The sequence below is a fragment of the Salvia splendens genome, chromosome 9, assembly GCF_004379255.2.
Source record: "Salvia splendens isolate huo1 chromosome 9, SspV2, whole genome shotgun sequence".
Classification (NCBI taxonomy): Eukaryota; Viridiplantae; Streptophyta; class Magnoliopsida; order Lamiales; family Lamiaceae; genus Salvia; species Salvia splendens.
This window is the reverse complement of record NC_056040.1, coordinates 31,897,025-31,911,216: the sequence shown is the minus strand read 5'-3', so window position 1 is coordinate 31,911,216 and position 14,192 is coordinate 31,897,025. Positions and strand designations below refer to the sequence as shown.

General features: G+C 35.1%; 1 protein-coding gene and 1 pseudogene across 1 annotated transcript; both read left to right on the top strand.

Moving 5' to 3' along the window:
* LOC121746628 (serine/threonine-protein kinase fray2-like) lies at positions 1 to 3,458 on the top strand. Its single transcript, XM_042140530.1, has 7 exons — positions 1 to 145; positions 308 to 426; positions 961 to 1,698; positions 1,841 to 1,915; positions 2,205 to 2,296; positions 2,839 to 2,910; positions 3,070 to 3,458. Exons 2-7 carry the CDS (start codon positions 309 to 311, stop codon positions 3,214 to 3,216), a joined length of 1,242 nt encoding a protein of 413 aa, XP_041996464.1. The 5' UTR covers positions 1 to 145; position 308; the 3' UTR covers positions 3,217 to 3,458.
* Positions 3,459 to 7,246: 3,788 nt separating this feature from the next.
* LOC121746489 lies at positions 7,247 to 9,752 on the top strand (annotated as a pseudogene).
* The last annotated feature ends 4,440 nt before the right edge of the window (positions 9,753 to 14,192 follow it).

Below are 14,192 nucleotides of genomic sequence, written 5' to 3'. Positions count from 1 at the left end.
TTTAGGACATTTCACTCACCTCCCTTCGATTCAATCATAGCAAATTTCAAAATCACTCGACGCAAATAAAAGGAACCCTAACTCAAAGCAACAGATTGAGCTCTTCAATATTCGAATTCAGGCTACAAATTGTAGTAAATCACAGGTTTGTTTTGGAATTTGCTTTTCATTTATTATGTATCTTGTTTGAATGTGTATTGCGAATGTTTCCTACGTGTTTATGATTTGAGCTGTTTTTTATTTGTGTGTGCGATTTCATTTGATGTTTTGGCATTTTTTTCTGTCTTATTGAATGTAATTTACACAGTATGGATTCAAATGCGCGAGAAAGTTCGGATTCGGCAGAATTCCGGAAACCTTCGAATGATGCTGCTAATAGGAAGTACAGGCGCAGATCACCTGTTGGCGGATCATCGTCTTCTGATGGTCAGTATCTCCTTACCATTAAATCATCATAAGAAACCATACTTAGCAAAAAAAAACATTTTTTTTTTAATTTGTTTCCACTGTGTTAATTACTAAGCCGCTATTAGCTACTAACAATAGGATTGAGTAACAATTTGGTTTCCAGCTTCGTAGTGACTAGTTTACTATGAGTATTCGTTTGATTCCTCATATTGATATTTCTTAGAATATATCCTAAAGAGGCGATCAATAATTTTCTTTGTTAATGGTTCGTTTAATCCAAAGATTTTCGAGCATGCCATTACTTATATTGGTGATTTTTGGCTAATTCTACATTTAGTGAAATTTATACTATTGAGATGCATTATTTGAACTATGTGTAATCAGGTAGCATTACTTTCAATTCTTGCTATAAAGTGAATTTAAATTGAAAGAGGAGTACATCCTGTACTGTTTATGACATGTTATGTGAGCCTTGAGTTGTTCTCGTTATTTGGTATTTTGGTTGTAATTAACTATTCTTGTACTCCTATAGCATCTTTTGCTTGTATTCAGGGAGTCCACGCAACAGGCAGAGCTTAAGTCCAGTCCCATCTAGGAAGGAAACTGCTAGGGTTGACGATAAACGAAAAAGGGATGATGATCAGTCTGGGCGTAGTGATGAACCATATAAATCCTCTGATCGGCACTCATCTAGGAGTCACTATAGGCAAGATGATCGTAGCAGACGTGATAGGCATGTGGATAACTATGATAGAGGTCATGCTAAGTCATCCTATCGTTCACGGGATTCACGAGGCAACAATAACTTGGATTACTCCAGGTCGGATAAAAACCACAAATCTAGAGATTATGCAAATGAGGCTGACACATGCTCTCATGGAAAATCTGATGGTTTAAGGAGTAGAAATAGGGATAAGGACTCATATGACAGAACTGGATCTGGTAGGAGGCATGCTGCTGCTGAGGAAAGGGACTGGGACAGGGACCGAGATAGGAACAGAGAAGGTAGGGCTGACCATTATGGAAAGACAGATAATAAGAAGAGTTTTGTGGATCTCAAAAGTGATCGTTCACCTGCTTATGAAGATTCAAGGGGCCTCCGAAATGATTCTTTTCCTCTAAGGGATAGTTCTGTCTGTCATGTGAAAGAAGCTGCTTGGAGAGATGGCAAGGAACTAGACTCTGAGAGTCATGCTAATGATGAAAAGAGAAGAGATGATGGTCGAGGTACATATAAGGAGCAACCCAATAGAGAATCAAAGGAGCATTGTGATGATACGTCCATCAAAGGTTAAGATTCTGAGAAGCCCAATTTTTTTGCTTTGGGAGCCCATGTTCTGGGACTGATGATTTGTTTTGCTTCGTCCGCTAGTTTTTTTCTATCTTGCTTTTCGTTTTGCAATGTCTGATATCTTCTGGAACTACTCAACAGGTACTTCTGAGCCTTTTGTTACAGATTCTGATATTGATGCTGCGAGAATTGCTGCAATGAAAGCTGCTGAATTAGGTACTTTAATTTCTGTTTACTGTTATGGCAGTTTCCTTTTGATACCCATACACATATCCATTGACATGCAAAAAACTATTTGTTACAGGACATGCATCTTTATTTTGTGGAGATTTTTTATCGATATATTTTCTTTAACTTGTTTTGGTTTTTTATCATGTGTGGTAAAGTGGTTATCTTCTACCATTGATATCGCATTATCAGTTCTGCATTTTAGCATGGATTTGTTATCTACTGTTATCTGAGCTGAACTCTCTGGCTGTCATTCTGTTTTTTTGGATGAACACAGTTAATAAAAATTTAGTTGGTACGGGATACATGTCAACTGATCAAAAGAAGAAGCTTTTGTGGGGCAACAAAAAGAGCTCTGCTACTGAAGAGGTATTTATAATAATCTCTCTACTTCCACTTCTAAAAACTCATCTTTGTACTTGCACAATCTCTTAGTTTCATAAATACCAACCCATGGATTCTGTTATATCCAACCAAATACTCCCTCCGTCCGTTCATTAAATGTCCCCTTTTTCGTTTTCCTTCCGTTCGCCAGTAAATGTCCCACTTTTACTATATTTCGTAAGTGGACCCTACATTCCATTAACTCATTCCACTCACATTTTATTATAAAACCAATATATAAAAGTAGACCCCGCATTCTATTAAGTTTTTCTACCCACTTTACTTTATAAAGTCAAACAATTTCTTAAAACCCGTGCTAGTCAAATATGGACATTTAATCATGGACGGAGGGAGTATACAATTATTAATAATGTCACTTATTATTTTTAATGTCTTGAGAACTGACTTTCCTTTTTACCTGTTTTCATGTCGGACTTAACTCTATATATACCATTTGGTGTTCCTTTTCATTCTCACTTGTGCTTTCCCGTCTTCTTCCTGTATGGTTGACAAAATTTATCATGAAGTCTACTGCACATCGTTGGGATACGCCAATGTTTGGTGACCGTGAACGACAGGAAAAATTCAACAAACTCATGGTAATTTCCTACCTCCTTTTTCCTTGGTTGTCGCATCATATTATATGGTGTGCATGAGACCATGTAATGCATGAATAATTGGGTTTGCGTGCTCATGAGAATTCATCCACGTACTAATGCCCTTTTAGAGTCTGAGGTTGCATTGGTGGCCAATTGTAGGGTGTGAAGGCGGATGCAAAGGTAGAGAACCAGGGAGACAACCCCGACATGGAAAAGAAGCGAGAGCAACTTCAGATGGAACTCGAGAAACAATATACAGCCGGACTGCGTCGAAGAGATGGTCGGACTGTAGGGCTGGGCCTTTAGAAGTTTGCTCTAGGTACTTGCGGGCTTGTACGTATGTATGTCTGGCAATCGTGATATATTGCGTGAAAAAACTATTCTGTAGGAGTGTTGTAATCTGGGCTTTGAACGTGACTGGTGGTAAGGCTTCTACTTATATTATGGTTCTCGGATTAATTGCAAGTAATGTCGTTGGGATTCATCTTTTTGTTGGTGGAATAATCAAATATTTCTGGCTGCAATCGATCATTTGGTCATTTTCTTTATTGTTATTTTTTTCCCTTTTGTGTGCTATTGAATATCTAGTGAACGAGATCATCTATTCCAAACGGATTGCTTTCATCAAATGCCATGGATTTGAACAATTAAGTCTCCATCTTGGAAACGTTTGTTGTTTGTTGGAAAATAAAACGCAGGCATTGGACTTGATAGCTTCAATTTGATCACCTATACGGCCATCCCAGCTAAGCTAATATATTTTGTTTATTTATGCTCTGTACTACTAAACTCTTTATGTTTCTTCAATAATTACTAAATAAGACTTGATATTATATTGGTGCCACTCTAAAAATTGAGTTGAGGTAAAATAATCTATCAACAACATTAACTTGAGCATGTATGTCAAAGAAAAGGAAAAGAGAAAAAAGAGGGCAGTGCACATTAATTTCCTACTCTACTTTAAAAGAGTAGGAAATGGAGGATTGAGAATTGCATTAGAATTTGGTATACCTATCCAAATTGATAATTAATTATCAATGGCATTACATTTGCAAATGATTTGTGAAGGGGGAGGGCTGGAGAAGTACTTCCTCCATTCCATTAGTGCTGTAGCATTTTTTTGGGCATGGAGATTAAGCAATACATATTTAATAAGTTAAGTGAAGTGATTACAAAGTAGAAGATAGAAAAAGTAGGAAAGGAATAAAGTAGAGGGATAATGGATTGTGTTTTATAAAAAAATATAAAAAAATGACCCAACTCTTATGGAATAGCTTAAATAGGAATATAGGAATATGTTCCAACACTTTATGGGTAATATTACAAGCTCTGTACAACATTAACTTATTGATTGATTAGTGTTTCTATTTCTTTAAGTTTAACGCATTTCCTTGAAATATAATTTTGCTTCTAATCTTTAGCTAACTTAATTATACTATGAGAGAGTGAAACTATTGGTAAAGTGGTCAGTAACAAAATACATGATGAAGAGTCTCTCCACCCAAGAAGAAAAGAAAAACCTCAAAAATATGATCGGATGCCTAATTTCTTGGTATGGATGGGGACTGTATATGCTGGTTTGATAGGCATCATTTAGTTAGTGATTAGTAGATTGATCCAAACAATTAGTAGTATATCATACTCATATGTATGGTTTGATTACCTAAGTAGATTTATTTAGGTAACAAGTTATTTCAGTTAATTTACCGATGAACCAACTTCATCTTCAACTTCATATCCCTATTTAATTCATCTTAAAAAATATCGAATACTCTTTTTAGGAAGACTAATTATTTAATGTTATCTCTTTTCGTATGAAAATAACTGCAGGAAATTAGGTAGAGTAAAGTTGGCCTACATCTCTAATGAGTATAAATTCAAACCATTCGCAATTAATTTGTTATATTTTTGAAAAAAAAAGCTGTTCTTTTAGATATGAAAATTCAGTATTTTACTGCCACGTGTCCATAAATAGGTTACCTGTGCACCCACCAATTTGTGATAACATCTTTTACTTTTCAGCCATATCAATTTTATCAAAAAAAAAAAATCGATCTTGACAGTTATCTTTATAAAATAAGGAGAAACCTTTTTCACCACGCCCTCATTTAAAAAGATAAACATATTTTTTAATGAAAGGGAAAGTCTTGACAATCTAGATTAAAGCAAAGGAAGATGTGGATGCATTGTTTGTGTTCCTAGATTGTCTTTTGATGTAAACAAAGGCTTTGTTTTCACCAAAGGGCTCTGGCTTTTAGCAATAGAAATCTTAGCAAAGTAAACGGCTCAATTCCTCTAGATTTTATTCCTCGGTTTAAATAAATATTTAAATTAATACAAGTATTTATTGCAGCCCACCACCTCCCTATTACTCCCTCCTTCCGCAAATAGGAGTTTCATTATTTCATTTTGATCCATTCGCGAATAAAAGTCTCGGTTCATAATTACCATAAATGGTAAAAAGGTCTCACATTCCACTAACTCATTCATCTCTCAAATCATTTAAAATCAATACTCCCTCCGTCCCTCTGTAGTAGAGGTGTTTCATTTTGAGCAATCGTTTTGAAAAAATTATAATAAATAGCTAAAGTGTAAAAAAGTAAAGTAAAAAAGAGAATAATATAGTTAATAGTCTTCTCTATATTATTTTTTCTCTTAGTTTACATTTTTTCTATTTTAATTATTTATTATCATTTTTTCAAAATGAGTGCTCAAAATGAAACGTCTCTATAGAGGGACGGAGGGAGTATATAAGACTCATATTACACTAACTTTATTTCATCCACTTTTCTTAATATTTCTTAAAACTCATACCGTAAATAAATAAAAGAGTAATGCTAAATGGCCATAATATGGCCAGCCAAAATATTATTTAAAATTTGTATAATTAATGTTAATTCAACAAAATCGATACACCTCAAAAAGAGTAAACATATTGTGACTATTGTGCCCTTTAGTTGAAATATACAACTCCTGCTACTATCTTTTATGCAAATATAATTATAACCCATGTAGCTATATATATTTTTTTATATTTTTAATTTATTATACTCCGTAGTTCGTAAATGCATCGGTTTCATTTTCTTTTTTTAATTTTAAATTTTTAACCATATTATAGTTTGATTCCATATTGATTTATAAAATATGATACTAATATATATAGTTCAACAAATATTATTTTTTTATTATTGCATCATAGTAACTTTATTTAGGGAGTAATAATTAATTATAGGCATTATCTTAAAATTATTAATAATAAACTATCGCATTTTAATCCATTTTTTATATTTGAATGATTGTGAATATTAATAATAAGGTTCAATTGCTCTCCGACTCAGTTTAATATAATGATCATATATGAAATTAATCTTAATAATCATAGTTTTATAGTCATCTATCATTGGCTAGCTCATTTTGAGTCTAGGTAATTAATTTATATTATCACTACTTATTTATAACATTTTGAGTCTAGGTAATTAATTTATATTATCACTACTTATTTATAACATCATATGTACAAAGTAAAGTAATAAGTAAAAGTACTAAACTAGTACCTTATACTGGTAATAGTAACTGATTATTAAGTTATGAAGTAGTAGCAATAATATAAAGCAATAACAACTCTTAATATTATATAGCATATTGTAATATATATTAATAATAATAATAATAATAAAATTAATTGCTATTATTATTAGATTATATCACACCTACAATTGGAAATTATATTAATTAATAAATATTATGTATTACGTTATATTTTTTGTTATTATTCATTAATTTTAAATTCATTAGTATATTATAGGCTCATACATTAATATACTAGTGCAATGTGGGAAGGATTATGAGTTTTGTAAAAGAGTGGGAGATGATGGAGATCTACGGAGAATGGGAAATTTCTCATTTTTAGAAATTTTACTCTACTTAAAAGATTTTATAATTTATAAAGTAAAGTTAGAAACTAAGTGTCATAACTGTGTTAAAATAAAAATAAAATATAATTATATAAACACCACTATATCATAGTATATAAAATACTCCATAATTATTCATTTATGAAATTATATAATAATAATTGCTGAAAACAAAAAATGAATAAACCTAAATTTAAAAAAAAGTTAGAATTGGATTAGAGAAAACAGAATAAAAAAACAACAGCAATTAAATAAAAAGGGTAATAGTGTAAAGTTAGTAGAGCATTAAATGAGACATTTGAATAATTAATATCTATAATATCTTAATTTATATGGCCACGTAGCTTTTCCCTAAATAAAACTTGGATGAAATATTAATAAAGCGAGAAAAAAAGTTAGAGAAGTGAGAATTCAATGCATGTAGATGAAAGCCACATAAATTGGGTGGGAAGTGTTTCATGGTTCATCGATTTTGGAGTTGTAAACTCCCAATAATCAAAATTGTCGGTTGTGTTATCTATAGACAGAGCCCCTTTTTCTTAACCATTAAAATCGATTTGATTAATCTTGCCTACTCCGCCATTTTCTTGCAAGCATTACTATAAATTAACAAACTTAACTTTCAGCTGATTAGAACATCTTTCTTCAAATCACAAGTTACTCATCTTCATGCAAAAATCCTCCTTTTAGATTAGATTGGATTAGATCTCCACACCTTTTCTCTAAAAAATCTCTTGCTTGACAATGCTGCTTTTCCTGGTTTCTTGTCTATCTTTCCTACTGCTTTTTTCTCAGTCATTTCTGAAGCCAAAACCAACTCCCAGAATGGGATCAAGAGTGTGGAGATTCCCCTTGCTTTTTAGGGAAATTCTCTTTCTGTTGGCCAAGAAAAGAAAGGATCTCAGCAAAGGTTTTCAAACTCCATCGTCCAAGAAAATTGTGAGCACAAAATTTGAGAGAAAACAAGAAATTTGTAGTATGTCTCTAGTTGATCTCCCTGATTTGGTTCTAGACTGCATTCTTGAGAAACTCTCTGCTGCTGAGCTGTGCAGCATGGCCGGGGTTTGCATCGCTTTGAGAGAGAAGTGCACAAGTGAGCATCTATGGCAGAAGCTCTTGAAACAGAAATGGGGTGAATCCATTGGTGCTGCTGCTTACACACAATGGCAATCTCAGATTCCTCCAAATAGATTCTTGCTTTTCACTGAAAAGAGAAGAAGCAAATTATGGCTCTTCTCCACCCTTTTCAGGTTCAAATCAGAGATGAGGGAGAAAAGAGTAACACCAAACTCAGTCATGTCATGCTATCTTGCTCTTGAAACTGGAAAATTCTGGTTTCCAGCTCAGGTTTTTAACACTTTCATTTTTCAAGGAATTTAATTTGTTGATGTAATTAAACAAGTTTAGTAATTTAAGTTTTGTGATGTGCAGAATGGGCATGTGGGGTTTATGCTTTCATGTTATGATGCACAGTTGAGCTATGATTCGGCCACAGACAATTTTGTTGCTAGGTTTGGATCAACATTGGCCATAAAATCATTCTTGTTTATTTTATTAGAAGATTTGGTTTTGGGTGTCAAGATTTGATCTTTTTGCAGGTATAAAGCTCAAGGGCGGTGTATGATTGAGGAAGGCATTGACTGTGAAAACTCGTGCAAATGTTCTTCACATTTCGACCTGCTTAAATGATGTCAAACCTAATGATCACATTGAGATACAGTGGAGGAAAAGCAAAGAGTTTCCATATGGTGTGTGTTTCCTCACTTTTGTGTGTGTGTGAGGGAGAGAGAGTTGGCTCATGACCAGCCAGCCAAGAGTGAAGAAAAAGATTTTGCATTGAAGGGGGTGGGTTTGAATAGTTGGGTATTCATTAATGAACATTTTTAATGTTTTCTTCTTCCAACACCACAGGTTGGTGGTATGGAGTGGTTGCACATCTGGCTGGATTCCTGCAGTCCCAATGAATTAAGTTGTCACTGTCACATACGCGGTGAGCGCATTAACATTATACCCTTCTTCTTTCGTGTCACATTTCTTTTTAGATGATGCTTCAATAATGAGAGAATTATATGTGAAAAAAAAAATAGAAGAGAGGATAAAGTAAGAGAGATAGAGATTTACTCCTTTCCTCCACAATTAAGTGTCCTAAGTTGACTTGACACTAGTTTTAGAAAAATTGATGGAAAAAGCTAGTGTAGTGTGAGTCATATTTTTATATATTAGTTTTAAAATAAAATGTGAGTTTGAGTAGTTAATACATTGTGTGTCAATTACCAAAGTAGTAAAAGGTAAATGAGACGCTTAATTGTGGACGGACGATAAAGGAAACTTGAGACACTTAATCATCGACAGAGGGGGTATTTTTTTGCCTTAAAACAACATATCTCACTTATAGTGGAACGGTCCGAAAAGGAATATGCCTCACTGGATGGACAGAGTACCTATTTTTGCTTAACAAAATGAGGGTGCTCCACTTTACTTCTAATTATTTTTATAGAATCTTAAAATTTGAGTTTGATAAATCCATAATTCATGCATTTATAATGGGCTAATAAACAGGTTTAAATACCTACTTTAAAGTTTGTGTCCTAGAAAATGGGAAAAAAGTGGCTAAAAAGTGGAGAGTCGCGGTGGCGGAAGGCGGAGATGAAGAGGAAGGGGCACAGAGAGATTGGTAATGAGGTAGATGGATTTTATGGTGGGATCAGAAAACTTAGCAACAAACAAGAAGTTGAAAAATGGAAGCAGCTGTACCTTGGAATCCCTTTCTCAAATTTGTAGATAGCCTCATTATATTTGGGCTTTGCTTTTTTTTTTGCATCTTGATGCAGAAGCCTTTGGTAGATCCAATATTTATTTTTATTTTCCCCTTTTATTATTTCATCAGACACATTTACATTGAAAGATTGGTTGTTTTTATACATTTAACCAACACTAACGCTTAACACAAATGGAAGGAAGTGAAAGAGGATGGATAAACAAGAAAATAGAAGAATATGTCCAATGATCATCAATTTCTTATTCCAGATTGGCTATCATGATATGGATTCATGTAGATTGAGATCCATTAACCTAAGATGTATACCCTTTAATGGTGATACAAAGGTGATTTATCTTGTAAATGAACACAAAAACAATAAAAGGATAAGGTGGACCTAGATTTAATGGAAGATAAGGAATGAAGAAGTGTGAATTTTATATTAGCTACGTCAGAAAATACTCTAAGCAATCTTCAACATACTAGATTCGACTAATGACTCCACTACTCAAAGGAATTCACAAGCCATCTGATGCATACCTATACTTGATTGAATCAATTGATGATCAAGCAAAATATAAACTATGAATTATATAAAAACTCTCACCAAAGAGAGAACAAAGCTCACAAGCTACAAATTCAATATTCAACCAAATAAAAAAAAAATGAGAAAATGTACTATTTATAGCTTATGACAAATTCCAAGAAAAGGCCCACAAAATATAGCCTCTGCGTGAGACACCCAGTCGGGTGGCCTGGCCCGCCCAAGAGTCACCCGTCCAGGTGGGATCTACTGTCTCAGCTGTGCCTTCGGGTGGCCACCCGCCCGGGTGGATTTTGGTGACCGAAAGTCACCCGTCTGGGTGGGATTTGCTGTCTCAGCTGTGCCTTAGGGTAGCCACCCGACCGGGTGGATTTTGGTGACCGAAAGTCACCTGCCCGGGTGGTACTTTTCCTGCATTGCACGGCTTCCGTAAAACGGTCATAACTCCCTCCATTGGACTCCGATTGAGCCATGTAAGATACTCACGCGAAGCTTTTTCGAAGACGAACACATTGGTTTCATTTTCAGAGCATTTGGACATTATATTGATAGGAAAAATACTGATTGAATCCAGCTGCAGTTGTAAATTTTGATGCACCGCTTCCATGATAGTATCATATCATCATAGCTATATAGAGAATCCACAGCGGGGGGGAATCCCTTCATGCCACAACATGCCACCACGTTATCATTTCCCTCTTTATCCTGCATTAGGCAACAACTTCCACATGGACGCCCTTTACTTTTGTCTCTCCCATTAACTTGCATTAGTCATTGTTTTAGTTGTAGAATTGAAATACTTACGAATCATGTTGTTTAATATTAATATGAGGTTGTGCAGTCGGAGTTGATTTGGGGTCATGACCGAAGTTTTTTTTTTCTATTTGGCGCACCACTTCCAGCCTTCGGCCCCACCGTTGAATGTGGGGCTCTTCCGGAGAAGTTATCAGACATCGAAGAACTTGAAGGGCTTCTCTCATCACAGAAGAAGACCTCATTCGCCTTCCTAGCAATGTCGGCCAAGCTGTGCCGCATCTTCTGGGTGTTGGTGTAGATGGTGTCCCACTTTACTGCGTCCTTCTAAACCCGCGACCAGTGCTTCCAGAGCATTTCATACTCATGCTCGGTGGAGCCCGTCGGCTTCTGAGCGTTGAACTGCTCATTAACCCGATACTAGAAGATTAGGTACTTATTGTTATACCTAGTCCACTAGGATACTTTCGAACCAATTTTTGTTAGAAGAGAAATGGTTCATCTTTTGGCGTGGATCGAGGTTGTTGAAAAGATCATGGGAATCTATTGATTTTTTTTGTGTGTGAAAGAGATTAAAAGGAAATGAATATGAGGGTGTATTTATACAAAAAAATTTTGCTTAAATAAAAAATTTGAAAAATCCCTCCCTCCAAACCACCAAAAACCACCCCAACCCCTCCCAGCCACAACGTGTAAAAACCCAAACCCAAACCCAACCTAAAAGATACGAGGCATGTACATAAAAAAAATCATTTTCTCTGTTCTTACTAAGCAACCAATTAAGACAACTTAAAACTATAATAAACAAATCAGGGAGCAAAGCTGCTAAAACAAAATTTCTACTAGCATTCAGTTCTAAGTCAAAATTATTTAATTGAGATCAAAACTGATTAAACTTTAACACAATTGCTAAATTATCAAAATCTTTTCACAAAGTTCAACACTTAATAACAATTCTGCTAAGTTATAAACATTCCTTAACTTTAGGTAATAAGCATAGGTACTAGATTTGATCCAAATGAACCAAGGATAGTCACTCGCTATAAAACTCTGTTTACATGTAGTGAATATCATTGTTTCGTTGTACAAAATACCAATGACACAAAAATAAGTTAATGTTGACAATCAAGAGTTTAATCGACACTCAATCTTGAAAGTGGAGGTGAACGGAAGTGGAAATTTTATTGAATCAGAGAATTGAGAAGTTGGGGATTTTACAGCTGAATACTTGACAAAAAAACAACAAAGAAGTACTTAAATCCCTAAACAACTGAAAATAAAGATCCTAAGTCATTCTTCATCCTACGGCTCCTGAACGATCGTGATATATGATCTAATTCCAACTCTACTCAGTTTCATCTAGCTTTCTTCAGCATTGAAAAACTAAACAACGACAACTTCAGCAGCCAAATCTTACAAATCTCCACCTTGGTTGATCAAGTTGTCTCAAAACCCCTGCACAATCCGACCAACTTCACGCATAACTCAAACTTCTCTTTCAGTAGAGCTTTGGTGAGCATGTCAGCCGGATTCTTGGATGTATCAATCTTGAACACCCTGACCTTTCCTTTTTCTATCTCTTCTCTCACGAAGTGCAAGCTCACATTAATGTGCCAATGGCTATCGACTCTTGCACTACCCCAAAATCAGCTGCAATCCCCTTCAACCAAAAGCTTTCCTTCATTGCAGCCGTGAGCGCCATGTACTCAGCTTCCGTTGTGGATAAATCCACCACCCATTGCAAGCTTGATTTCCAGCTGATGCAAATCCAAACATAGTAAAAATATAGCCCGTTTGTGACCTTCGGTTATCCACATTTCCTGCGTAGTCACTGTCACAATAACCTACTAACGCATCACCATGATGTTCCTGACCACCAATGAACAGAATCCCATAGTCCATGCCCGTTTAGATATCTCAATATCCATTTCAAAGCTAACCAATGTTCTTTTCCAAAGTTAGTCATGAATCTACTAGTCACACTAATAGCTTGGGCTACATCCGGCCTTGTGCTAATCATGGCATACATAATACTACCAACAACATTAGCATAGGGTATAACTTGTACCTCATGTGTCTCTGACTCACTGCTCGGCCTTTGGAGCACACAAAGTCTGAAATGTTGTGCCAGAGGTGTCCCTGTTTCCTTAGAGCTATGCATCTGAAATCTTTGAACAACTCTTGAAATGTAGTCACTTTGGTTTAACCATATCTACCTTTTTCTATATTTCTCATTATGTCCATACCCACGATTCTTCTTGCATTTCCCTAATCCTTTATATCAAAAGGAGATTTCAGATCATCTTTCACCTCTTATATCTCCTTCTTGCAGGCCACAGCCACTAGCATGTCATCAACGTACAATAGCAAGTATGCTAGTGGAACTCCCATTTTGCTTTTGATGTATACACACTCATCATATTTGCATATTTTAAAACCACTTCTTAGAATGTGATCATCAAATTTTATATGCCAATGTCGGCTTGCTTGTTTAAAACCATATAAACTCTTCTTTAACAGACATACTTTTCCTTCTTCTCCAGGTTTGATGAATCCTTGTGGCTATTGCATGTATATTGTTTCTTCAAAATCTCCATGTAGGAATGCAGTTTTCACATCTAGCTGCTCTAGTTCCTAGTCTAATTTTGCTACAACTGCCAGGAGTATTCTAATTGAGGTGTGTTTAACCACTGGGGAAAACACTTCGTTGAAGTCTACTCCATACTCCTGAGTGAATCCTCTAGCAACTAACCGGGCTTTGAACCTGACTTGCTCACCATCTGCAGATTCAATCTTCCTTTGGAAAAGCCATTTGCAGCTAATGATCTTCCTGCCCTCCACCTCAGAAATAACTCTGCCTATCACGATATCCACCACCAACTCTATGGCAATAACTACAACTTTTCACAGCCATCAAAGAAATACAAAAAATGATCACAAAACATATACGGAGAAGAAATAAGGAGGGAAAATTATTTGATAATTTAGAGTTAGAGGAGCAGCCGTGAGAAATAAGGAGGGAAAAAAAAAGAGAGCCAAAGTGATATTAGTTTTTTTTCCCACGTAGAGAGTATATGGGAAACAAAAATATTTGATCACGTCATACTCACGGACAATTACGGAATTAAATCAATTTAATTAGGTCAAATTTGTCATTGCATATTTATTTATGATTTCATAACTTCCCTACCAAACAAAGTGGGCTAATTAGAAACAAAATTAACTAGGGTATCAAACATAAGATATTAAAATCATATCTCTCCCTAACTTGGTCCTAAATCTTGATCAATAACTAACCTAGGCATATCCCACA

Excerpts from the sequence above, each read along its gene's own strand:
- LOC121746628 (XM_042140530.1), top strand. The coding sequence starts at position 309 with ATGGATTCAAATGCGCGAGAAAGTTCGGATTCGGCAGAATTCCGGAAA. Across the intron at positions 2,297-2,838 it reads AGAGCTCTGCTACTGAAGAG|TCTACTGCACATCGTTGGGA; the intron begins GTATTTATAATA and ends TTTATCATGAAG. Across the intron at positions 2,911-3,069 it reads AAAAATTCAACAAACTCATG|GGTGTGAAGGCGGATGCAAA; the intron begins GTAATTTCCTAC and ends GGCCAATTGTAG.